This window comes from Semicossyphus pulcher, unplaced genomic scaffold, assembly GCF_022749685.1.
Source record: "Semicossyphus pulcher isolate SPU_LCO1_2020_fin unplaced genomic scaffold, fSemPul1.0.p SCAF_11, whole genome shotgun sequence".
Classification (NCBI taxonomy): Eukaryota; Metazoa; Chordata; class Actinopteri; order Labriformes; family Labridae; genus Semicossyphus; species Semicossyphus pulcher.
The window spans coordinates 4448140-4475172 of record NW_027211615.1 but is presented as its reverse complement, the minus strand read 5'-3'; the positions used below and the strand labels follow the sequence as shown (position 1 = coordinate 4475172).

The 27033-nt window shown below is 40.8% G+C and overlaps 2 protein-coding genes across 3 annotated transcripts; both read right to left on the bottom strand.

Annotated features, from left to right (window-relative positions):
• Positions 1–10018: 10018 nt before the first annotated feature.
• gpr63 (G protein-coupled receptor 63) lies at positions 10019–13733 on the bottom strand. Its single transcript, XM_069656817.1, has one exon. It carries the CDS (start codon positions 13731–13733, stop codon positions 12501–12503), a length of 1233 nt encoding a protein of 410 aa, XP_069512918.1. The 3' UTR covers positions 10019–12500.
• Positions 13734–21846: 8113 nt separating this feature from the next.
• ndufaf4 (NADH:ubiquinone oxidoreductase complex assembly factor 4) lies at positions 21847–26417 on the bottom strand. Of its 2 annotated transcripts, none has more exons than XM_069657249.1 (3): positions 26279–26417; positions 26027–26121; positions 21847–24444 (listed from the first exon to the last, which is right to left on the bottom strand). In XM_069657249.1, the coding sequence occupies exons 1-3, from the start codon at positions 26412–26414 to the stop codon at positions 24139–24141; spliced, it is 537 nt and encodes a 178-aa protein (XP_069513350.1). In that variant the 5' UTR covers positions 26415–26417; the 3' UTR covers positions 21847–24138. The 2 variants fall into 2 exon arrangements, with proteins under 2 accessions (XP_069513350.1, XP_069513349.1); XM_069657248.1 differs by having other exon boundaries at positions 26027–26124; positions 26279–26415.
• Between the last annotated feature and the right edge of the window lie 616 nt (positions 26418–27033).

Here is a 27033-nt window from a genome sequence, read left to right as displayed (position 1 = left end):
CCCTGTGTGAGACCCAAAATCAATGTTGACTTCTTCAGTTTTTGTTGTGTAACTGTGTGTAACTTTCTTTGTGTAAATTTGTATTTTTTACCATCTTTCTTCTAAACTTGAGAGTATTTTTGGTGCCTAAATCAAAGAAAACCGACACCTTTTCTCTTCTACCACCTGCATTTTGCATTGGCATTGTTTCCATGGTACCCGCACATCATTTGAGCACCACCATATAATAATGCGCTGAGGTTGCTGTCATGTCACGCATTTCTGTGAGACCAGGTTTGTGAAGGACCAAAACTAAGAATTTTGTGAGGATTGTGAAAGCCGTAATGTATAGTATAGGCTAGTAATAGTGGGAAGCACAAGAAGTAGGTGAGTGACTCAGTAATGTTGGTTATGTTGCATTAGCTAAGATTAGCCTCTAAGCCCTACTGGTCATACATAGAAAGGCTGTACAGCAGTAAAACCTGTGACTGAATTGAAATGGGCGGAGGTACATAAAAAAATACCAGCCATAACATTATCACCACCTGCCTTACATTGTATAGGTCCCATTTTGCTGCCAAAACAGCCCTGACCCGTCGAGGCATGGACTCCACTACACCTCTGAAGGTGTGCTGAGGTATCTGGCACCAAGACGTGAGCAGCAGATCCTTTAAGTCCTGTAAGTCACGAGGTGGGGCCTCCATGGATCAGACTTGTTTGTCCAGCACATCCCACAGATGCTCCATTGGATTGAGATCTGGGGAATCTGGAGGCCAAATCAACACCTTGAACTTATCATGTTCCTCAAACCATTGCTGAACCATGTCTGCAGTGTGGCAGGGCGCATTATACTGCTGGAAGAGGCCACTGCCATTAGGGAATACTGTTTCCATGAAGGGGTGGACTTGGTCTGCAACCATGTTCAGGTAGGTGGTAGGCGTCAAAGTAACATCCACATGAACGGCAGGACCCAAGAAGGTCAGGTTTAGAAAAAAAGATTGTGGTTTCGGTTAAAATACAGTACATCAAGGAAACAATGATATATGTCAGTTAAGATAATTAAACTGGGATTTTTGCTCTGACACAGGACTCAAACTCAGATCTCCTGGTTGCAAGTTCATTGCCCCAACCGAGACTCCAGGTGGACTTTCTCGCTCTTTATCCCGTCACCTTCTTCCCTTAAGGTTTTTCATGGTGCAGGTATGAATTGTAGATCTAATTGAAATACATACGTTTGAAATTCGAGGTGACTGACAGAAAAAAAGACATTTGTGTCAATGAACATGGAAAAAGCGGATAGTACAAGCTAACCACTGGTTAGCTTGTACTATCCGCTTTGAGGCACCTACCTGTCTAACAGAAAAAAGGCCACCGCTCACACACTCACCTGTACACTGTGATTGGCTCAGGGAACCACAACAGCGCCCCTCCTGAAAACGCAGAAAGCAAACAACGTACACTTTGTGACAGATAAATGGAGAGCAGTCAATGTAAAAATTGTACCGAACAGTGATATCTAGCATTTACTTTTTAAAACCATAAAACACCCAAAGTCTTTGTGCTGCATCTCCAAATGTTTGGCTGCTTTAGCTCGCGCTTCAATCAATGAGCAGCGATCACATGCAGTGAACCTGAGCGATAGTCAAATGAAATAATAACAATGGCACAGGGGTGCACACAGTTGAATAATCACAAGTGCCTCTTTGACTTTATCTCATCTCAGGTGAACATCATTCCAACCGTCACCGTGCATCCTCCAGAGACATCTGCAAGTTCCTGTTGCTTAGTAATAGTGTTCAGTGTGATGATTAAAGTGAGCTTCAAAGCTCTGGGCACGCTCATTACTCACTGCTGGCTGCATAATGAATCCCAGGGAGGAAGCTGATTAAGAACGACATCCTTAGTAATCACAAGTCTGAAGTGCGTCAAACTCAGCTCGTCTCTTTGGAAGTATCTGTGCCTGACCCAGCAGCAAAGTGTCCCAGAGGTCAGCGCAGGGCTCAGCAGTCTGATATCGGCTCGAAATAACAACCTGCTGACCTTTTCTGGATGGACGGATGTTTTTCATGTGATGCTACGAGCTGCCAGCAACCTCATTTGCTCTGCTTTCATGTCTCTCAGTCCACACAGATTAACTCCTCTTTGATCTGTCTTTTGGGCTGACATTAAAGTCGTCCAGCTGTGAAAGGACTTTTTAAATTTAACGTTGACTTACAATTATATTCATCGCACAGGCAGCATGAGCAGGGAGCTCAGCCAGCAGATATGTGACACTATGGAACATGTTTTTTTGTTTCTTTTGCTATAGATCATGTTTTGAAAAATAATTTCGATTACTCATAAGAACTTCAATATTAAAAGTAAACCAAGTCTTAAAGCCAACTGTAAAATAGTCATACAAACATTCTGTACCGTCTACATACAATACAAGGTTCAGCAGTTTTGTTTTGTTACTGCACCCTAACTCCGTGGTATGTCCCATCTGTTAACATGGAGGAGGCGGGCTTTATGACCTATACTGCAGCCAGCCAGCAGGGGGCGATAGAGAGGGTTTGGCTTTACTTTTAGGGAGCTGTCATCTCAGCCATCTTTTTATACAGTCTATTGCTGTGTCCCAAACCGCATACTAACGTACTGCCTACTACATACTCAAACAGTATGTACTGCATACTGCCTACTAACCTGACTATTAGGATGCCGTTGGCATCATACTCAGAGCCTTCTTCTACGTATCACGTGACTTAATCGTTTACGTATGTCCGGTCTGGTCTCCGGTCCATCTCCGCCATATTAGAAGCTGAATAGCTGCAATGCATTTTGGGGCGGTTGAGTACAACCAGTGAGCTCCCGTCTCATACTCAAACAAAATTGCATACTATGAGATGGGAACGCATGACATACTCAATTTTACGTCACGGTTAGTATGATTAGTATGATAGTATGCGGTTTCGGACACACCGTATGATCACATACATACTTATGCACTACGTCTGTTACTGGAGGATGCCTCTAGATGGCGCACAAGAGAGCTCAGGCTGTATGCAACTACCGTGTGTGCGGGATGTTATCAACAGACATGGTGACACTCGATGTTCATTCTGAATTCTCTGAAGTGGCTCGGTGACTAAATTTGGTAGCCAGCTCAGGTGACTGGTGATGACCGGTGGATAGAACATACCGTCGGCACCGTCCCCACTCCGTCTCTCCAACATGTTCCTCCGTGCATGGACGTAACGGTCCTGGTCTTGTTTCCATTTAGTTTTGCAGGTTTCCATATCGACTTCTAAAATGAATTTATCTGTCTCCAGCTGTTTGACAGCCATGTTTGTCTCTGTGTTGTGGCAATGACACATCGTACAGATGTGGATCATTACGGACTTAATCTATCAGCTTGTCTTCAGACCTTTCTATCATTGCTGTCCCTGCTGTTGCGTTGACCCTGTCACATCCCCTCTGCCTCTACACTGCCCCTACTGTTCATGTGCATACTGCATCTTGCGACCGCGTAGTGTTAGTTTTTGAGGACATGCACCGCTAACGCTCCAAACAGTCACAGGGAACGCATGGCAGCTATCATGCACATGCAACCGCGTAGTTAAAAGCAGGTATGTCTCTGGCCTTAGAGTTACAAGATTCAATAGGAAAAGCGCACATTCTTCGCCTTAGGCTATGTTAGCTAGTTGACGGTTATGTTAGCTAAGAATTGGTTGATGCTCGTGTTAGCTGTTGTGTACATTTATTCGACTTGCAACCTGGAACACAGTGGGTCAACTTTAAAACAGCATGTGAGACAAAAATTGTTTTCAGTCAAAGTATGCAACTCCTTTTTCACACAGTACTCTAACTTCATTTCCTCCATCTCATTTTGAACAGCCTAATCCTCCTCTGCCGTTGTCTGTTCCAATTTGACTTGATACTCGTCTGGTTGGTTTCTGTTGCTCAAGATTAATCTAAGCTTTCTGCAGCACGGTCCTGATCTTCCTCAGCTGTGATTTCAGACCCTTAACATCCCTCTGTGAATATTGGAAATGGTGCAAGGATAGATCCTTATCCGCCCTGGCTTTCAGGCTATTTTGCTCGTTCTGCCCTCCCTCCTCTTGGATTTGCAAGTGGCCTCTTACTCTCAGATCTACTTTGTGTGAGCCAGGCCTCGCTGTCCTTCAGCTCTTACCTTTCCTTCACCTCCAGATTGTAAGATTGTACCTCCCTGGGAATGTTCTCCATGTTGTCCAGCTTTGTCTCCTGCTGGACCTCAGTGTCTTCTCTCCTCTGCCCTCTTTGTTTTCTCACACCGTGTCTACTTTCCGGTGTCTTACTGGAAGTTGAGTGTGAACCAAACTTGGGTGTCGGTATTTATTGTCTCCCAAACATTCCAGTAGAATCCATGACTAAGTATTAACACTGTGATAGAAGCTACTGGAATCAAGTTAAATCATGTTTGAATATATATTGATTTTCTAAAAAAAACGATTCACATCGAGGATTGGTAACACAACAAAATGGTTTTAAAACATTGCAGGGAAAAGATACCTATGTTAGCTGGCCCCTCTTATTGGGCTAAAGCCTGCAGCTCAGATTATCAAATAGGTTAGCTTAGCTTGGTTTAACAGCGTTAGGTATGTCAGCAGGTCTGGTCAAATGCAACAAAACGGCATAGACTGTATAAAAAGATGGACGACATGACAGCTCCCTAAAAGTGAAGCCAAACCCTCTCTATCGCCCCCTGCTGACTGGCTGCAGTATAGGTCATAAAGCCCGCCTCCTCCATGTTAACAGGTGGGACATGAGTCAAACTATAAAATCAAAATACACGTCAAATACATTTTTCTCAAACATGGTTTCTGTCATTATAGCTAGTTCTTATCATGCTGATTTATGTCCAAGTGTTCATTTTTCTGACAAGTTTACTTTTAATAAGTTATTTGATGCTATTAAAAGGGGGTGTGACCTCATGAGTGACAGCTCTGTTGACAAATCGGGATAGCAGAGTAGAGGAGGAACGGCGAGAGGTGCCGTTAAATACTCCGACATGAGGGATCTCTGCTGTTTTTTCTGTAAGGTAAATGTGTGTTTTGGTTAGTGGAAGGGGCGGGACATTGTTACCACGGCCCCACCCGCTGATCTCTACTGCACAGTCTCTGGCTCCACATAACGTCACCAGCACAAGATGGCAGCGCCCGCCTCGGGGGTATTTTGGCTTCAAATAAGTACGATGAGTGGTGGTGGTGACGTGTCGTCCATCCGTCTATGCAAAATGGTCAGCTGGTCCAAATGGCAGAGATCTGATCAAGGTACTTTTACCGCTTCTATGCTAACATTACTGTTTGACAGTGTTACATGATATGACAGGAAAGGCATGCATTTCTAGTTGCCATACTGTGTGTTACGACCCAGCTCATGAGGGGAAGCAACATAAAACCAGTTGTTCTTGGTAAAACAAGGTTATTTAATGACAAAGAAGTGATTGTTTAGTGTGAAAGTGAAAGTGAGACAAAAGGTACAACTGAAAATGACAAGCACAAACCAAACCTAACTAACTAATCTAACTATTCAAACTGAACAACAAGCGAAACGGCAGCCCTGCACCTAGTGTGTCTAACAAATGAAATCCTAACGTGAGTTTGTGTAATATGTAAACTAAACTAATTTAATCCCTGGCCCAGTCCAGGTACAATAAACAAGTGCCTCAAAATTACAATAGTCAACAACTACTTCTGCTTAGAACATACAGAGTTTCAACAACATCACAGAGGTACGAGAGGCACAGGCACAGCGGAGAGCCGACTCAGTCAGAATGCTGAGCTTTGAATTATGAGCTGGCCGTATTCTTTTTTTTTTTTTTTAAAGATTATTTTTTTGGCCTTTGGCTTTATTTATAGGACAGCTGAAGATAGACAGGAAATGTTGGGAGTAGAGAGTGGGGGATGACATGCACCAAATGATCGGCAAACCGGGAGTCAAACCCGCAATCAGTGAGACGAGGACTGTAGCCTCTGTACATGGGGCGCCTGCTCTACCGACTGAGCTAAACAGCGCCCCGAGCTGGCAATATTCTTAAAGGGGAGGTCGTCTGCTACTCTCCTCTGATTGGCCGTCGCTCTGGGCCGACACCAATCTGTTCTCTCCAACATAATTAGTCACACAGGGGGAGGTGAGCGACGGCGGCCGTAACACCGTGAAATATCAGCAGCTGGTTAAAGTGAGTTGAACAAATTATGTATTAATTGTGCTCACAACAACTAACGTTAGCATCCAACCACATCTTAGCTAACATAAACATCAGCTAGCTGACATTAGCTAGGAATTTTAGCCTTTACTGTCCCTCCTGATTTTCACAATCCATTTGCAGTAGCTCATCTATCATGTGTACTTTGGTAAAATGTACGATTGGTCAGATTCCCTACATTTAAGATTTGTAAACCTGGAACACAGAGGTACAACTCATTAATAGGCCCCTAGTATGGCAAAGAAAACACGTAAGTATGAAACTACCCTGTTCTTCATATCATATTAAAATGGTCAAAGAATTCATTCAAAGGGCATTGCTGTTTGCCCAGTTTCACATGGTTCCAATAACCCCAAAAGTACAGCAGGTTAATGATGGAGAAAGTCAAGCTGGAGATGGTCTAACAAATTTATAGTGGGATAGTCCAGAGGTACACAACCTATACGGACCCAGCCTCTCCAAACGGTCACAAGCTACATCTGAAATGATTAAAGGCGTTTAAAAAAAAGAAAACATTTAATATATTTACTTTTCATGTGAACTTTTTCCTGAAATACTGAAAAATTCCTCCTTTGGCTTCAAGCTGTTGCGAAAGTGAAACCAGCTGAAAAGTTTAAAGGGAAATCATCCTTGGTGTAACTGTTAAAAGACTCTTCTAAATATAAAAACCAGAGTGCTTTTTAATTTCTACAAAGAGCTGTGGGGGCGGTTGGTACTCCAGTGACTTTTTGTGTGATTGTTCAAGGTCAACCAGAGAGTATGTGTTGAACTGAACAGTTACACTGCAGAGACACTTCACATGGCAACCATTCACCTCCATCATACTGAGGTGGAGGCAGGAATCTCAGCTTCATCACAGAAACCAAAATCAAAAAAGGACAGTGAGCTTCCCCGTTAAACTGTCTGCACCTGAAACATGACTGCATACATTTACAGTGTACATTTATTTTTTTAAACTGATTTGTGTGTGTGTGACTGGGCTGCAACTAACAGTTATTCTATTAATCAATTAGACTAGATCAATGCTAGAAACATTTTAGCTTGAAAAAATCACTGAAATGATTGATTGTTAAAAAGGCTGTCAACTAATCTTTATGTAAAATACAATTCACCTGACATGATTTCATTCTATTTATTATGATATTCATGGTGATTTTCTTGTTTATTTTTTACTCAGGGAAGTTCTGGCAAAGCGTTAGACGACTCAGGAGGGGAAAGCAGGGCTTGGTGGTTCCCATTTTTAAAAAGGTGTGCTCCAACTATCAGGGCATCACACTTTCCAGGGTGCTGGAAACGAGGCTCCGGCCGATCGTCGAACCATGGATACAGGAGGAACAGTGCATATTCTGACCTGGCCGAGGAACAGTGGACCAACTCTTTACCCTTGCAGGATTGCTGGAGGAGTCATGGGAGTTTGCTCATCCATATATGTGTTTTGTGAACTTGGAGAAGGCATACAATCATGTCATCATCTGGTCCCTGTATAACGAAAGTGAGAGCTGTGTCCGCAGACTCGGCACAAAGTCAGACACGTTCCCGGTGTGTTGGCCGCCAGGGTTGTCCCTTGTCACCAAACCTGTTTGTGTTCTTGATGGACAGGGTCTGAAGGCAGGTGGAGGAGAGTATCCAGTTTTGGGACTTGAGAATTGCAGCCCTGCTTTTTGCAGATGATGTGGTTCTGTTGGCTTCATCAAACTGGAACCTCCAGCAGTCAGCAGTGGTTGGGATGAGAGTCAGCACAAAATGGATTGATGGATGGATGGATTTTTTACTCGTACTGTAATTGTCAGCAGAGTATGCCATCCTGCTCTTCACTGCACACATTTAATGTGCATGTGATGGATGAAAAATGGAAATCTTTGAATTTTCAGCGCCTGATTTACCTGTTTCCTGTTTCCCTACCTGGAGTCAAAAATCAAACCTCCCATTTCCCCCCCCCCTTTTTTTTGGTCCAAGGTTTAATGGCCCAAGGTTCATCGATTTATCACAAAATCATTTCTGAATATGCACCATTAACCACATTATCCACAAAATAAAATGCCACATAGTGTACCTGGGGCTTTTGTTTGGGCCCTGGTGGTCTGCTAATCCAGCCTTGAAAATATAAAATTGACATTTACTTTTCTAACTCAACATCTGTGGTGCAAGCAGAAATCTGAGCTGCAGCCTCCTCTACAACAAACAGAGCTGTGAGACTGTAAACAGACTCCAGGCTGGTCGTCAGGCTCTCACAGCTCTCTGGCATTTCTATTACAAGCAGCATTGCACAACACGCTGATGACTCCACTGTGAGGCATATATATATAAGACGTGGTCAAAATCAAAGCAGGCGTAGGTAAAATCATCGTATGGAGGGGTGATGCATGAACGCACAGCGGGCGTGTCGCCCTCGCAGAGCACTCAGCAGACACGATGACAGGAAGTGGAGTCCCTGAGTAGAAAGACACAGGTGACGCATTGGGAGAAGGATAATTAACGCAGAGCTTGCACGGTCGGCATCACATGAAAAACACTGGGCTCCCAAACGTGACACCTTACATATGAAACAATGTGTTTACATGCACTGAGCATATGCTGTTATAACCCAAACATAAATCAAAGCAAGCATACACATGCCCCTAATCACCGATGATTACTTGGGAACACAAGCTAATCATACATTTAAGCCAACGTGAATCTAATAGCCTCATGTGAAGCTGTTCCACAAACATGGATCATAAACAGGATGCAGTGTTTACATGCTTCAGTATCCAAGCGTATTACCCACATGTAAAGGTACCCAGAATATCAGATACAAACATGCTTTGTATGGATGATGCACCAAGGCCAAACATCCATGCAAAAATAATAAAAATGTGCCTTTAATGTGTAAAACTAGCTGAAAGATGAAGAACTCCTTCTGACCTTGGTGCTTTTTCAGCTCCATTATTCACCTAAACAGACACTAACACTTCACTCCAGTAAGCTTTAACAGAAGGTGCAAAATGTCTCTTTAACATCATGTGGATTACAGAAAATGTACTTTTATATATCACATGATTAGAGGGTAAATTGGGCTCTCAGGTTTCAGGTTTGCCATAAGGGAACAACTTTCTGCTGTGAACACTAAAATACTAATCCAAGGCGTTATTACGGAAGCCCTAAGCGGACATGCATCCATACGCTTTATTTACATTTCCAGTGATAACGAGTACTTGCCGGTTGTTTTCGTGAGATCTCGAGGTATCTCGAGATAACAAAGCTTGTTTTCTCGTGATAACGGGATCATTTTTGTGGCGATCTAGAAAACTGATGAGATAAGTCAAGCCTGTTTCAATGTTTGTTTTGTGCTTTTGCAGCTCTGTGGATACGAGTTATGATCATCTGACATTAACAGTGGTGCAGCGCTGTTATCTTAAGATCAACAAGTCGAGATCTCGACAAAACAACCAGAAATTAACTCGTAACCACGAAAAAACATGGTACATGGTAAATAAAATGTAAAAAAAAAGTATGGATGCATGTCCACACAGGGCTTCTGTACATTCCAGATACTGTTGCCATAGAATTTAATACTTAGCTAGATCAGTCGTGATTTCTGCTCCCTCCTCTTGACTGATCTATCTTTAATGTTCATTATCCTTTTGGTGTCAAATCAGTGCAACCAAAATTTTAAAAAAGACAAATGTTTGTTTTTCTTATGTCTGCAAGGACACAAGTAGTTGAAGAATATGCACACTCAATGAAAGTCTGCATTCAGAGACAAAGACAAGCAAAACAGCAGCTAGGCAGAACGTGATAAGAAAAGTAAAAAAACACTGAAGACAGTTTACCAAGGTAAGAAATGTCTATTTCTTTATTACATTCAACAGTACAGTACACTGAAATTGCACATTTTCACCAGATATAGCAGCATTCTGACCGGCAAATGGACTAATCAATAGGCACATCCAAAACATTAAATAGAAATACACACGTTCAAATGTGACGTGGCCTCTTTATGACCACGTTCAAATTCCACTGAAGCTGTTAATTTACATGCCTCGTAAAACAAAAATCTACACAACTAAAACACACCGTCCTTCCCCCACGACGCGAGATTCCAGTGGCAAGAAAAGACGTCAAGTCAAACCCAGCAGTGCCCGTCCTCTTCAGTACATGTCAAAGGAAAAGTTAACCTGCTTATATGCTAACACAGTATGTGCCATTCAGTACATTCCAGGAGTTATAAAGTGTTTTACTTAGTTTTACAGTTTCCTTCAGTCGACTACTTCACTTACAGAAATTATTTATTACCCAGAATGACCCTGCAACATCCTCAGAGAAGGAGTGTGTGCTGTGTGATGGGGAGGTGGAGACAGAGCCAAAGCTACAGTGAAAGAAGTTGTATTGTTGCTGCACTGCATTCTGGTCTACTGAGTAGAGCTGGGTGTAGAAATCAAATACTGTACCTTTGACACTGAAAGCATTGTGTCTTTAAAACAGAGTATTAAAAACTGTCATGGATCGAAAACTGGTAGTTGAGTAATGGTGTTGAATTTTGCACATTTCTGACAGGAATTTGACAGAAATATTAAATATGATATTGTTGCTTGTGTTGGACCAACACTTAACATTTGAGAACTTAAGGGATAACGATAGTCTTGTATCAGCACTAGTATCCACAACTTTAGACAACATCCAGCCCTACAACTGAGGCTGCTGTTGGAGAAGATGGTCAGCCTTGTCTAAGAAGGATGATTTCTTCTAACGCTGTTTATCTACAAGTCCTGAATCAAAAACAGATGCATCTCTTGGAGACAAAAAAAGCCAGCACAGCTGTAGGTACTTGTTAAAGACGATGACCTGAATGAAAGACCCTTCAAAGACTCGAACGAGTTCAGGCCTAAAGAGGAGCGTGTTTTGTGTTATTCGTGAGTTTGTCCTTGGTCATGCTTTTATGGAGCTGAGCAAACAACTTTTAAAATGCTTGTTGTTTGTAATGGAGCTTAGAGTCTTTCTGATTCAAACTCAGGAAGTGAGGAGAAACACTCAGAGTCTGCCACAGCGCAGTACTGGAGTCATTTCTCACTAGTTAACAAATTAGGAATCTTTTCTCTTCTTTGTGTTAACGTCATCTCACCCTGTAAATAACTGGCTTCTCTTTTGGTCTGTACACACCTTAAGACAACTGGACCACTGCTGGCTTAGAAGAGTTTAGAGTCTCAAAAACATCAGAATCAGAATCATGTTCACAAATGTTTTCATACGGATAAACCCCTTGAGATGTACCATCTCGTTTTCACGGGGGTCCCAAATATATAAATATAGGCCCCATAATATATATATATATAAATATAATAATCTGGTGAACTGAGCAGACACATACAGGACCTGTATGAGGAGCAATTTTAAATGGACCTCAGCCAGCTGTAAGAATATTATATCTTTCAAAATGGTCACAAAATGCTGAAAAAAACCATCTTCCACTCAGTGAGTCCAGTTGCCTTTTGCACTTTGATATCCTATCGAGAGCATTCAAACACTCAGCTCAACTTTTGAACCAAACTCTGATGGGAACGACGTAGTTCCATTGTTCCCCTCAAAACCAGCGAGATGGAGCAGAAAATGATTGCTTGTGTGATGTGTTTTGGTTGAGCCAAGATTGGGCTGTGTGTCCAACCTCAGCACCTTTAGTGCTGACTACATTGTGTCTATGAAACATGATGTTGAAGGTCGGATCAGATCTGCAATGTTCACCTACTGTTTGACCACACAGCACCATGAGAATGAAGGGTACATAAATATCCCCAAAGTTCTCTAACTAGCTTTCTCCTTTCTAGCTTTCAACCACATCCCAAAGCTTGAACAGAGAGAGGGGCTAACATTCTCCCCACCATACACAACCACAGAATCTGTTAATGCAAACTTCCTGTATAGCCGTTTTTAATTAGACATTAAAAAATTGACACAAGTTAAACAAGGGTTTTGTAAAAAAGTGTGTTCATACTCCTCAAGTAAATTGTCAAAAAGGTGCTATTTGGGCTCTATAACTTAAAAACTTGAACAGGCATTACCCAGCCATGGTACACAGGTGTTTAGTATGTGTTCAAACTAAGATGTCTCTGACTCACTGGATTGTACTTTATTTTCTCACTGGTACCTGTAGCAGCACACCTCCATCAACACAGCCCCTGGCTTTTTATAATGCAGCGCTGTTTTATTTCTGCTAAGAAAAAGTAAACCACTAAACGAAGAAACAGGCGCAGAACTGCGAGGAACATTGTGTTCAGATGTTTTTAACAGTGTTGAAGTGTTCTGAGGGTGGATTTTTCCTTTAAACCACGGAGCGATGCTCTCCACACACATACACGGCGCTTGGCTGTATGCGCCTCTTGGTGTTGCCTGGCAGCTGAGGAAGAAACTTGAAGTACTTGGGCATCAGATCAAGGCAGGCGTCGCGGAACTTTTTGATCCGCCAGTAGTAAATGAGCGGGTTGAGGGCCGACTTGAGGTAGCACAACCACAGGACCCATGTGCTGATTTGAAAAAAGCTGTCTTTGTGGTAGAAGCCGTCGCTGAAGGTCGTTACCAGACTGTAGGCGGTGAAGGGTGCCCAGCACACTGTAAACACAGAGAAGAGGATGAGGATGGTGGTGAAGGCACGCGTCTTGAAGCTCATGTCTATGTTCATTTGGAAGGGCCTCTGGAGGCTCAGTAGGCCCAGTTTGCTGGCCTGGCTCAGACAGATGCTGTCCGGGTGGCTGTGGATGCGGATGGCGTTGTGGCGGATGGTGTTCAGGATCCCCATGAATGTGTACAGCATGACCATGAAAGGTATGAAGAAGAAGACTAGCATTAGTATCAATACGTAGGCGTGGTACCCAGGCTCAATGCTGTAGCCAAACACACACTGAGGGGCCCTCGGGGGGATCTGAAGGGGAGGGGAACCGACAGCCAGGGGGAAAGAGAAAACGAAAGAGAGTCCCCATGTGACCACGATGAGCACCTTCGCTCTCTGTGGGCTCAGCTTATCTTGTTTCTGGACAATAATAAGAAAACGATCTATGCTTATTATAAGCAGTATGGCCACGCCCTCCATCACAAAGAACCAAAACAGCATGGCCGAAACTCGACAGAAAACGTCTCCAAAAATCCACTTGGTGGTCACGACGGTCACCAGAGCGAAGGGCATGTTCAGGATGGCCAGCATCATGTCTGCGAACGCCAGGCTCGCCAACAGGATGTTAATGGCCGAGCGCATGGCAGACCTCTGGTACACCATCAGGCACACCACCACGTTTCCCAGCAGAGCCAAAAGCAGAATGGCGACCATGATGAAGCAGAAAAACACCTGCAAAGGTAGGCCGACGCCCTGCAGGCTCTCTGGGGCCTCCGCTGTTGTCGTGACCGGCTCCGGGGGTGACCGGGAGCCCAGGGAAACGTTTGCCATGGAGATGTTCTCCATCGACGGCCTCTCGGAAAGGTTCAGCAGCCCCGTAACGAGGCAGCAGAGACCGTCGTTGGTGTCCCCTGCCTCTGGAAGGGGAGCAGGAGAGGAGAGAACCATTCTTCCCCAGGGTGAGCAGGCATGCTTGCAGGTGAGCTCACGCTAAGCATGATATCATTGATGCAGAAAGTCCCCGCTCAACACAACATGGCGGCGTCATCATGGCTGGGAGACCCTAAGAGGTACACAGAGATGTAGTGAGTGTCAAACAAACAGAGCATTATGAAAGCAGATTAAAACAGCATCATTTCAGTCAAAAGTCCCCTCTGAGACGCAGCGAGCCTGTGATCCACTCAACCTGCATCTCCCCAATTAATTCACAGCACGGTGATCTCCCTGAAGCCTGCAGAGTCTAACAAATGACACATTCTCATACTGAACCCCCAAAAAGCAGTTTACATGCTAAAAATACTTTCAAAGGGTTTGAATTTGAATTGCAGCCATCTCCAGGTGATTTACATGCAAACTGCTTCCAGCCCTCCAACGGAAGCTCATCACAATTTGTTCAACTTGCTTCTACACATGTATCATAGCATGACGGATTCAATTACACTGTTATGATTAAAGGTAAAATGAAGCGTGGAAGCTTTCTCTTCGCTGTGCAGACTTCTCTGCGACTCATCAGAAAATGATGTGTGGGCACAATGAGTTTAATGACCTAAAGAAGTTGAAATTAATTTTAATGCTTCACACGTTAAAAGTCAACACAGGTAAAGGAATAGTTCAACATTTTGGGAAACATGTATTTGTCTCTCTGTCTGAGAGTGAGATGTAAAGATCAATACAAATGTTATCTATGTGCAGGTGGACAGCAGCTCTATATTTTAAGGGATAGAATGGATTTTCTGAAGTGAAGTTGTACGAGGTTCTTATCAGTAGTGGGTTTAATACCTCCAGTAGATGGCAGAGAACCAGAGAACCAACATGGGAGCTAAGCTATGTACTGCTGTGGAAGGGTTTGCACATATGAAAGAATAACTTCAAAGTTGGAGACGGAGAGAGGAGAAAACTTCTCTGGTTGTTTGAGGATTGTTGCATTTGCTTATTAAGCACTATCTTTGCTCTTGTTTGGGTACAGTCGAGCTCTTCAGCAAGTGTCTGTCTGGCTGTTTTGGCACTTATTTCACATAATCCTCTTTAGACTGCAAAACTTGAAGCTAGTCACAGCCGTCTATTATCAGGAAAACACAAGCATGTGCCATCTTTGAAATCAGTATAAAATAAAGTTTGATTTCAGTTTGAGCTCACAATAGCGCAGCGATACAGTGCACAGAATGAGTAGGAATACAGACGTTATCTGGTTTTGAAAACATAGTTTCAAAGAAGAGGTCTGTCTGACAGCTAGTTGAAGTGGTGAATATATTCAAAATATAGCATAAACTTAAACTTATATTTACTCTAAATCCCAATCACAGTGGTACATAGATTAACTTCCTTGCCAGACACCTAGTAGGGCTGTCACTTTCGCCAATAATCAAGTTCGAACAAATTCAACATGATATGGAATTTGTTTGAATCATATCGCACACCAACGTCAGCTGCTGGCGCAGTAAAGTGACAGGAGTTAGCCCCGAGGCTAGCTACAGCTTCGGCCCTGGAGCTAAACAATAATAAGTCTCCCCTGTGCTTTCGGACTACGGTCGTGATGCTGAAGCAGGAAAGATTAACAATGGCTCGGCTCGTTAGTTTCCTCCATTGGTTTGTAGCAGGCAGCGTGTTATAGCCATCTGTTGGAATAATACAAATAATAATGTCAAATACAACTAATATTTCCCATAGGTCTGCTAGCTGTGTGTTCTGTGTGTTCTGTGTGTTTGAGGAGCTGGAACACACAGCCCTTGCCTTTGATGGGTAACAATGGGCCTCATGCAAGAAGCGATATACGAACACATTCTCTGATTTTGTTCTTACTCATTGGTTTCCGGGATTCACCAATGTTGTCTTATTTTTGCTCTTCTCTTAGGTAAGAGAACATTTTACGATTGTCCAGTAGACAGAAATATACGTTTTAAAACTGAGAAACATAAAAAATGCATCATATAATCAAATTAGATAATGATATGTTTTTAGGGGAGTTATAATGATTGGATTATTTAATTTTTGGGCTGAAGAGATACTATTGGTCAACTGATACCAATTGAGAGGATAAAAACCATTGGATGCTTCTGTGTTTTTGCTCCTAAATGGCTTACATACTGCTGTTCCATGCTTTAGCCATCCAGGCCTTATGCAGAGAGCGCACTGTCAGAGATTGCACAGATCTAATATGAGACGGATGAATGGCTGCTGAGCGTTTCAGATTCCATCTTCACATCAAACCACTTTTTTATTTCAGTAACCGTGGGGCCCTCGGCTGACACGGCATTCACAGCATCACAATCCTATAGCCATTGCTGCATGTTTAATGTTCCTATAATGCAGTTCTCAGTTTCGTTCTACTTGGCGGCCCCTAATGGTGATACAAGAGAATTGCAGGGCAGATGTCCCAATTTAACCAGATGTCCACGGTTGGCTCCCATTGCCATGGTACTACTGGATTTGCCTTAGGTTCAATCACTATTGACTATTTTTTCTCATTGAGAAAATTTCAGAGAAATTTAAGAGACTGTTGCTGCATGAGGCCCACTGTTTCCCATGTTGAGCCACATGGCACAATATTAGCTAAATACCAACAGGTATTTAACCATCTGCCTCTGCCAGCTACTCTCCCATGAGGAAGGCAGCTACACCATGACAGTGCTCAAACTGCCCAAAATATTGTGGTACAATATAAAAAAGGTAGAATATTAAACAATAATTATGTCCAAAGAGAAATGAAAAGTCGGTTCTGTTTGGCTGAGAGATGACACTGCATCACGTTAAAGTGCTTTTCTTAACTGCTGCCAGTAACAAACAGCCAGAGTTCAACCTGAGACACACACGGCAATAAAAGCCCTTATCGCTTGTATAAACATTGGACGCTGTTCTTTCAGACTGCATGGTGTCGTTTACAGTGGCTCGGCAGCAAATGCCAAATAATACATGTGCTGTGGCAAAGAGTCCGTTTGTAAGTACTCTCAATGATTAATTTTCACATAAATTAAGCTTTGTCATTATTTTTTTGTCCTGCGTGGGTGTAAATACCAAGCAAACACAATTATAGGCAATTATTAAGAGAACAATACATGCCAGCCTTTTATGTAGCCATGTTAAAACACAGGTTGCTGCTTGTATACCTGAATGTGAAGCCATTCAACAGATGGTGTTATCACAAGTCACCAAGACAGTGGAGAGAGAAAAAGCTGTAGTAAGGAGATAAATGGGTTGAAAGCAGGAGACTTTGCTTTATTCATATGGTGATGACAGGCGGATTGTCTGCTGCAATTACCCGTTGCGTCATCACAATAACACCTGCTGAATGAGAATAAATAAGAAGCTGCTTTAATCTTGGCTTTCTTCCTTCTCCATTTAGTTGAAATCCACATTTTTAAGGACACCGCTTTGTGTATCACAGTACTGAACATGCTGTGCAGTAGTCTACCTCTGCAGGAAGGTAATGCAACGTCTCCTCTCCTTCCTTTAGGGGCAGAGTGACCTAAAATGTTAAAATAGCCACTTCAGTCTCCAAGCAATCAAGTAAACCTGCAGGTGTAATGGATGATCGGGTACTTGGCGTTGGGAACTGTTCAAATACTGTGGCAATGTGGCAACGCAATTATGCGACAGAGAGTTGCAGAGAGAACAGGCTTATTCAGCCACATCTTGTTACCTTGAATCGCTTCTAAATATAGTGAGGAGACAAAAAGAGGACTGAACCTGCCTGGTATAAGTCAATGATGGAAGATTTAAGGGTTTATATTAATAGGAAACTGTCAGGAGTGTATCTTATTCATTTCAGGTGACATTATTAAACACTGATAATAGTACGCCTTAGATTAAATTTACAACACATTTACAGGCATGGGTTGAGTTCAGTCTGAGGCTGTAGGCAAATGGATGCAGAGAAAGGCTGGACTAAATATATGTTTTACCTAATTTTGAGCCCCAGGAATGAACCTGAAAGGAAATAAACCAATTCTGTAATATGAGCAGAGGTCATTGCTTTGATTTTAAAATTCAAAAATAAATAAAATGCAGTTTGTAAAATAGTCAAAAAAATTCTAATATATAAAACCCTTTGCACAGGCACAAATGCCCTCCTTCCTTTATGTCAGTCTGCACAAATTTCAAACTTTTGTATTTCAAGAGGATCTTTTGAGCCTTTAACACAAAAGGAACTACAAAGGCAGGCGAGGTAGTATGGCCAAAATGTCAGCTTGCATCCAGGACACCCGAGTGTGAGTATAGAGCAAGTTCAAAAGTATTTTATCTGACAGCTATTATTATAGTTATTATGAAACACACGTTATGTGATTTACTTTACTTCTTTGATAGTTCCCAATATGTACCATATTTTCACCAAAACCAAGATATTTCTATAAACCTAAGCAAATAGTTTTGGTGCGTTAGCATAGCCAAGCTGTCTCACAAACTACTGGGAAACTTGTTATTATAAGTACCTGACATATGTGTTGTTTATACAGTTTAGGTGGCTGACCCACTACATGCCCAGTTGCCTTATCAGTTCACTAAATTATTGACAGATGGCAAACTACTTTAAATGTAAGCGTTTGAAAAAGTTGTAGGTAAAGGCTCCCAGGTTAGATTTATACCTACTTGTAAGGGCAGCAGAGGCACCTCGGATAACACAGTGTGAACTCTATAACCTAGTTTAAGATAGAACATGTGGGGTGTGTATGAATTTGTTCAAAAACTTAAGTGTAAATTAAGATTAATTCAAAGGTTTTTTTAAGAGAAAGCCCAAATCAAACTAATTGTTTCATTCATTTTAAATACCACTGAATGTCTAGCAGTAAAACATTTGAATTTTTAATCTTAAATTGTGCCTTTAAAAGATGTTTAAATCTTAAATTTAGATAATGACCAAATTAATGTCAATAACTTGATACTAAGATTTTTTCTGAACACTCATGTTGTATTAAGGTGATATAAAGAAGCCTACTTGAAATCATGTTTTTAAAACCAGTTTCAAATTTAGATCAGTAAATTCAAACTACATAAAATAAGATTGTTTACAAAGAAGATTTCAATGGCATTTTAAATTCACCAATTAGTTGGCTGTTCACATTTACTGTAAGGGTTTAGGATGAATTAGTTTAAATCATTGTATTCTCCATTTAGGTATTGTTGTAATTTGCGTTTGCACCAGGCTTATGTTTTATTCACTTTTCATATGAAGTTTGGTATGTATCGTTATACATTTAACATATAAATCACTGCAGTTTTCTTACAAAATAATGTTTTAACAAGCTAACAAGTGGCCATATGTTACACATGATGATCACATCTTAGCATTTCAACACCTGAGACTGTATCCGTGAGATGAGCTGATTAGTGTCCTGAAAATTGACCCAAATGTTTTAAAATCAATGTCAAATAGAATTAAACCTAATTTAGACCAGCTTTTCACTTCATCGACCTCCAATAAGAGCAATTCAGGCCAACCCTTCAGCCCAGTGCTCACCGTTTACAATGACAGTGTTACAGCTTATTTTGAAACGATTCAGTCATTGAACGTTACAGCCTCCTCTGCTCCGTTGTTATGGCTCTAAAATGGTTGAGACGACAAACTGTGATTCATGGAGAGTCCGTGGAGAGTTAACATCTCTATTGACGACGAGAGCAGTGGGTGTTTGAAAAAGAGAGGCCACATTTACGACTTAATTTCAGCATACAACAAACAAATGTGATAGATGACATTTGAACTGTGTTAACCGTTAGGTTTCCGGTGAACGGTTTAACGGTGAACGGTTTACCTGCTTCATTCTCCCATGTTGAAGAGCAGCGGATGAAGTGCTGGAGCTCAGTCCACCAAATGGTGCATCTCGCCGCCCAAAATGTTTCCTCCTCCTCGTTGTAGTGAAAACATAAAACAGTTCTTCTACCGAACAAGCAGCCCACTGGATGTTTAACAAAATTCAGACTGTTTAACTGTGTTATTTTAACCAACTGTGCGGCAGCCGGTGATGCTCCTACCTACACAACTGTAGCCGGAGATCAAAGTAAAATCCGCATTCGCTCAGTGTCGCTTTGTTTCCAGATGAGCACGAGACCGACTGCACTGATTATCCATGTTTTTAAAGAAGTGAGTAAATAATTGGGCCGAGTTTTTCTTCCTTCCTTTCCTTCACGCAGATGTGAGATATAAACGGCCCATCCTCCAGCACCAAACGTATCAGGCTATGTACTGTATGTACTGTAGCACACATTATCACCACACTGATACAAACTACACTCACTGCTGGAGCACCAGCGGCAAGAAAGCGAGAGTAAACAAATACCACTTCCTGTCTGGAGTTTCAATATAAAAGCCGTCAAGAAGGCGGTAGAAGCATACCAATTTTGAAGAACAGCATTTATGTGCAAGGTTGCTCTTTCAGAAACACAAGGAGAAAATGTATTCCCAATTCCTAAAGTTCTGGTGGCACCTGGTACAAATACTAATATAAGTTAGACGTCTTCATAGATTGTGTAGCAGAACTAAAAGTAGCCCCTGTGATGTCACTCATTAATTTGTGGACTACTTTGCTGATGACTCATATGAAGCATTTTTCACTATAGCCAGGTTTGTTGTTTTCTTATTTTTGGAACAGAAGTAACTATATCTGTTCTAGAGGGTGGAGCTGGAGGGAAAGGAGAGGTTAGCAAACGTTAGCAGCTTACAGTAGCACTAGCTTGCTTAGCAAGGTGCATTGATAATTTACAACAACTGAGATAATAATTGGGATATTAATTTTGGGATGGAAAAAAAACAGGCTTTAAACTAAATGTACATACCTCCTAAAAAAATAAACTGTGTGCTTGCAACATGTCAATCACACGCAGCTCTATCAGCATCTTAAAAACCAAGTCTGTTAAAAGCTGCTCAGCTCTGTACTCATTGACCTTGCTTCCCATCTTATAGTCTTTATGGCTTGATTTTATTTGACAAGCATGCATTTAGGATGTGCAACTCTGTGTGTAGCTTTGCATTTTTGGTGTGTTCTTTCTCGTGTGGTGTGTTCTTTCTCGTGTAACTTTGTTGTATACTCTGTACCGTTTGTTATTGTCCTGTTTTTCTTTTTGTGTTGACCTGCCAAGGGACTGCAGATGCGAATTAGCTTAAAACTATAATCTGGTACGGTGCATCAAATGGTGACATTTATGTTTCAAACTGTACATGGTCCCTTTTAAATAAAATACAATAAATAAAAAATAAAATACAATAAATAAATACAAGTAGAGGTGCCCCAAAGATACCCTGCTTTATCATATGTTTTTCTCTAACCCTAACCCTAATTTAGAATATTAACATCATGGTGTTTTGAAAAAGAACTGAAACTAGCTATTAAGACCATAAACTCATTATTGAAATGTTTACTGATGTAATAAATCAGACTTCTGTACAAATAAAATATTTTTGCAGGTAGTGTTTAACCCAGGGACGAATAATAAAAAAAGGGTCAAACTACAATGGTTCAATACAATAAGTTTAATCATTATTTAAAGAAATTAAGGAAAGAGATAAGACTGAGCACAATGTTATATCAATTCAGTTTTCTTAAAGGTTTTTTGGCTCTTTTATTTTGAAGGCTAAATGACACATCCACGGGCAGCATTCGTGCTCCTCCTGTGACTTTGACGAATCTTTGTATTCAGTGATAACTGACACCCACAGAGGCCAGTTGCATGGGCAGAAGAGGAGTTTTCGTAGAGTACGCCAATACCCAATAGAAATGCCAAAATCTGGGAAAAGAGGGCGTGGTTTGGTTAGAGGAAGTACTTTTTTTGGTCATGTGCGGGTGCATGTGGTGGGTGGTAAGGATGACAAATGGTGCCTGTTATTGCACAAGTAAGCTTAGTGTTTTAACAATATTTCTTACTGTGCATTAACTGCTTGGTCGGGCTTTGCACATGATTTTAATCTGATGGCAACAGTAGTTGTAGCTGAGTAGAAATATTAACAAATATACTCTTGGTTGATTAGATATACTTGAAATGGGAAACAGAATCTTGATTAATACAAACCATACAGCCGCAGTACATTAAAGATGCAACATGAAATGTCACATAGGAGACAAAATAATCCTTTATTTTGAAAAAATGTGCGTTTGTGCAGCAAATTCATATATTATCATACAAGCTCTCAGTCGTATGAATAAACACATTTCCCAACTTTCCACAGTAATGGCATTAAATAACAGAAATCCACTGACATGAAAAATGCTCCCAAACATCTGAAAAATCATATTTCTAACAAAGTAAAAACTATACGATCAGAGATTGAGCCGAGTAATCATAAGGTCCTTCTTTGAGTGTTTACCTGTGTAACTAACTGGGGGGCATAGTGTAAGTCAGATTAACAGTGGTTTTTGCTCTTTAAATCATGCAGAAACCAAGAGCTGTGTTCCGAAAAGGTCTAAAAACATCACATTTACACTCATGTAACATAAATTACACGCATGAATTACAGCCTAGTTGATATTTGATAGTTTAAAAAGTTAATTTGAAGATGTGCTGAGCAGAACATTTTACACTTGTCTATGATCTCTCTGGGTGAAACTATGCAATAGACCTTTCCCTAAAAGGCATTTTGACATGCCACAGAAAGAGAAAAAACAGGTGTTAATAATAAAAAGCTCTTTTTAAACCTGCCGCCTAAGTTTTCTAGATGTAGATTGCTTAAGCTGCAAACCAGGTTGTAATGGATGCAATGTTGTCGTTGGAGATTAAATATTTCTTCTCTCTGCAACATGCTATGGTTTGCACTAGGTGCTCTAATAGGCAATCAGACAAACATTCACATACATACAGAAGAGGATAAGGGCCAAATGCAAAGAATTTAACTGGGTTCTGCTTTAAAAAAAAAAAACTTCACTTAAATGCTGGCAAAAGGAAGGACAGTAAAAAATTAATTTGATTTAAAACTCTTCAAGTCAATTTTTCACACATGGCCCTTCTTCCATCCTGTACACTCAAATTCTCAAATATAAAAATGGAGTGGATAAGACAGACAAACCTCTATCACAGGCAAAAAGACTTACTGACAAATGTTTACAGCTTCTAACTATGAATCTTTCACATCATATTGTTGGAAATAAATGGCTCTGTTCTATATAAAATACTGTTTTTGCAGGACAGATGTACACATACAGTATATTAATATATAGTTCTCTGAACAATAAAGCAAGAATACCGTTGTGGGTGGTATCTTTGTATTCAGACATGCTGTCTCTCTGATATGTCACTTTTCTGCCAATATTTTACATTGATAAAACAACGCTTTAATTCTGCCCAGATGCTTGAGGATTCAGTAAAAAAGCTTACCGAATATTCCGCTTTTATTTGAAAGAAAATGTTACACATAAAATAAATAAAAATGGCATTTTGTACAGAACCTATGTTTGAGTACTTTTTTTATCTTGCCCAGTGAATGTGTACATTTTAAAAAACACTGTATTATGTTGTTTCTGCATCTGCCAGTGGGCCAATACAATAAGAGAAGGCATGATATCACCTCCACTATAGGGGAGACTTGACGTTCTCTGCAATTAGGTGGAAAAAAACATGTGCCTAATATGCAAGTATTGAAATGGGCAAAAAGGGTTGGAAAATAACGGCATATCAGATATCGGCAAAAAATCTAATGTTGTGCATCCCTACCCGGCTGTGGTTGGTCTGCCAGAGAGTGTTGGATGAAGCTAAGCGGCTGCTTTTCCAAGGGGTATACTACGAAGCAGGATTTGCGGTTATTGAGGTAACTTCAGGTTTAGCTCCAAGTTTTCAGTACTATGAAGGTGGTTCACTTCTTAGGGGTAGATCACCATGGTAACTTATGCTGCTCTGGAGCAGGTTATATTGGAGATAAGAGATCAACCTGAACCAACCCTCAATTGTCTTTTATTGCCATATGGTTCCACCAAATAAAACTAAACTGAGATTATTAGTTTAACTTGCTGGAACTATTTTTTTCCTTCCACTTTTGTGCTAAGCTGGGCTAGCCACTTCCTGGCTCCAGCTCCATTTTGAACACAGACATCTTCTTTTCTCACTCTTGGATGGAAAGATAATAAAGTGTATGGCAAAAAAATCATAGAATATTCCTTTAAATCAGCATTTCTCAAACTGTTTTTGGCCCCATTTCAAGATCCCCAAAAAGCTGATGAAATATACGATTAAATACTTGTTCTTATTTATTGTATTTTTAATTTTTCTGATTTGAGAATATCAATCCATCCCATGATTACATCTTTAAATTACACAACCCCTCATAAAAGGCCAAACCCCAGGGCTCAACAATCTCTGCCTTTTATGTTCCAACCTGCTCATACATAAATAAATCCTGTAATATTTTATCTATTGTCTATCATTCACCAACAATCCAGTCCTAAGACGCCTTTATCTGTTGGGCGTTTTCAGTCTTGGGCGGTATAATCTCAACCTTGAATGGGACAAAGAACTCCAGAAGAGATTTTGCGTCTTTCAAGTCCAGAGAATAATCCTGAGCGATCTTTTCTGGCGTCATCGTCTGGGGCTGCCGCTGGTGGCTGCTCAGCGCTTTCAGAGCCTCGGTGATGGTCAGTTTGCCTTTCGGGACGTCTGTGAGCTCCACCAGGCCGTATGGGTGCCCGGGTAAACTGAACTTCAGTGGTCGCCGCTCAGATTCTTTACCTGCCATCTCCTCCTTTGATGCCTGTGGGAAGAGAAGGAGGGATTTCCTTAAATTTGTTGTTCTTTCTTCTGGCGACATCATCAGCATGTCAAGCTTTAAATAAGACTTTGAAACAATATACGCATATTAACAATATGTAGATGCTCATAGTGACAAAGCTGGGGCCCAGTTATTCAAAAGCAATATAAGTGGATTACAGCTTGGATCAAATCTTAGGTTGTTCAAAAGGAATAAAAAGGTTCTCAAGTTGGATTTGATCAGTGTTGTTTTTTTATCTGGATAAAAACGTCAGTTTGTGTTGTTCAAAACTAGGAGTAGAGTAGGATTGGGACAACTTTGATCCAAAAAAATCAGGATTATCCTGATCCCAGCAGAGGGGAGGATTCAGGCTGAATTTCAAGGACAAAATAGTCAAAGAATTAAACATTTTTACAGTGTAGTTTATACTATAGAGATGTATATTTTGCACTTGAATTGCTGTATTGCTAGAGTGACATAGTAACTTCAGTAAAAAAAAAAAGTAAATGTCTTTTCTCCCATTAAATAATGAACTGAATAGCATCAATATCCAACATAAAATATGAAATCTGAGCAACTAATAGGAACTTTCATTTTGTGTGGATTGTGGCGCCCCCTGTGGACAACGTATGTAGTAGGTGCTTTGGTAATCTGTATCTGTGTTAGATACATACATGCACACATCCATCCATACACCCATGCATACATAAGCACATACAAACATACATACATACAGACAGACAGAGTACTTTATTTACTTTTCTGGTTGAATCCCGCCTCTTTGTCATCCTTGTTGCTATGAAATTAGGAAGCCTATATATTTTTTGCATATACCTGCCTAGTAGCACCACTGCACACAACCATAACACCACTTAACAGGAGAGGAGCTGCAGGAGAGCAAAACAGATGTTCTGAATGAATGCTAATGTTGCTCCCTGTCTGCTGGATGTGTAAATAGGCAACTGTTATACAGTACTCTTGTTATCATCAACTTCATAAGGCCATAATATGTCACATGTGTGTGCTTTTCATTACTGGATCATGTTGTCATCTCCTGATTTAATACTCACCATACTTGTATGTTTTCTCTTATCATGCAGGCCCACTAGACAGTACTTCAAAGTAATTGTAATGCTCTGTAACATTGCATACTTCATATCAGTTTCTGTTCCCGCATGCAGTCACAGACATGAAGTGCTTTCTATCAATTACTTTTTTGTTTTTAAGTAACATGCACATGTTTAGCATTTTTTACATGTTCAGCAAGTTTACTGGGGCACCCTCATGCTCTTGCTAATATATGTATTGTAGCCTTTCTGATCAGGTGAATTGAGTTTATTTGAAACAGACAGCTGGATGCACAACAACAGGAGTGACTCAGACTCTGCTGAGCTGCTGTCTCAGGAGGAGGAGGAGGGTGAGGGTGAGCAAAGAGACTAGAAATGACTGAAAACGTCCATAATGACACTTTAGCCTGATAATCAAACAGATGTATACTACATTTAATCTAACTGAAATCAAATGAAGCACCATCCTTTGTCAGATCAATTCATACTGATGTACTCGGTGAGTGTCCCAGTCTGACCTCTGCTGCTGCTGGGTCTGTGGACTCCACATACACGGACTTGAGGAGGGTCAGCAGAGGGTCGTTCTTCTTGTTGGCTGACTCCACCGTCTCCGCTGCTGAAACACACAGCACTGTCACTAACAGAGGAACTGTTCTCGAAGTTTCTTTCAAAGATTAATTCGTACGTCTGTAGCTAAGGACTCAGCCCGGCATGACCCCCTCCCGGAATAGAGTTAACGTTAACGGCTCAGCGGAGCGTCAGACACTCACCTCCGGAGCTGCCGGCGGAGGGCGGGACGCTGACCTCGTGTCGGGGTGCAGCTTGCGGCTTCTCCTTTGATATTTCTCTGTAAACCCGGTTCTCTAGGTTGAAATTTCTAAACATACGCGCAACTCGTGCCCCCATGTTTGACAGGTTACCAAAGACCGCTGTGGACGGTACGCGAGGAGGTTCAAACTTCATTTGGCGAACACAGGAAGTGGCAGTGACACCATGTGGCTGGAAGAATGTAATGTTACCTCCTTCCAGGTTCCTTTTTTTCAACAATAACACATTTTAGACAGATAATTTATTTATTATTTATCAATTTATAATAAAATAATAATTTTATAATAATAAAATTATAACTTTGAGATATTGACCAAAATTCAAGTTACTAAATTGAAAACTTTTAAAATAAGACATTTGAATTGATAAATAGTAATTGATATGTTATTCATCTCCTTGTCTTGATTGGAAGGTGTTAAAATAAAATAAAAAATCAATGATTATTCAACTTCATAAAAACATATATGCCTTTGTATGTGCAAAACAAGGAGAAATTAATGCTGGAATTACTGTTACATGAATTTATACTTCAATTTTAATTTACTTAATCAATTATTTTCATTTGTAGAAACCCACTGTTTTCTATATTTTTCCGGTTTATAAATTTTTTGTTTATTATTTTGTTTTTTAAATGTATTTTCTATTTATTTAGAATGCATTAATCAAACATTAATTAATACATTAAAATACATGCTAA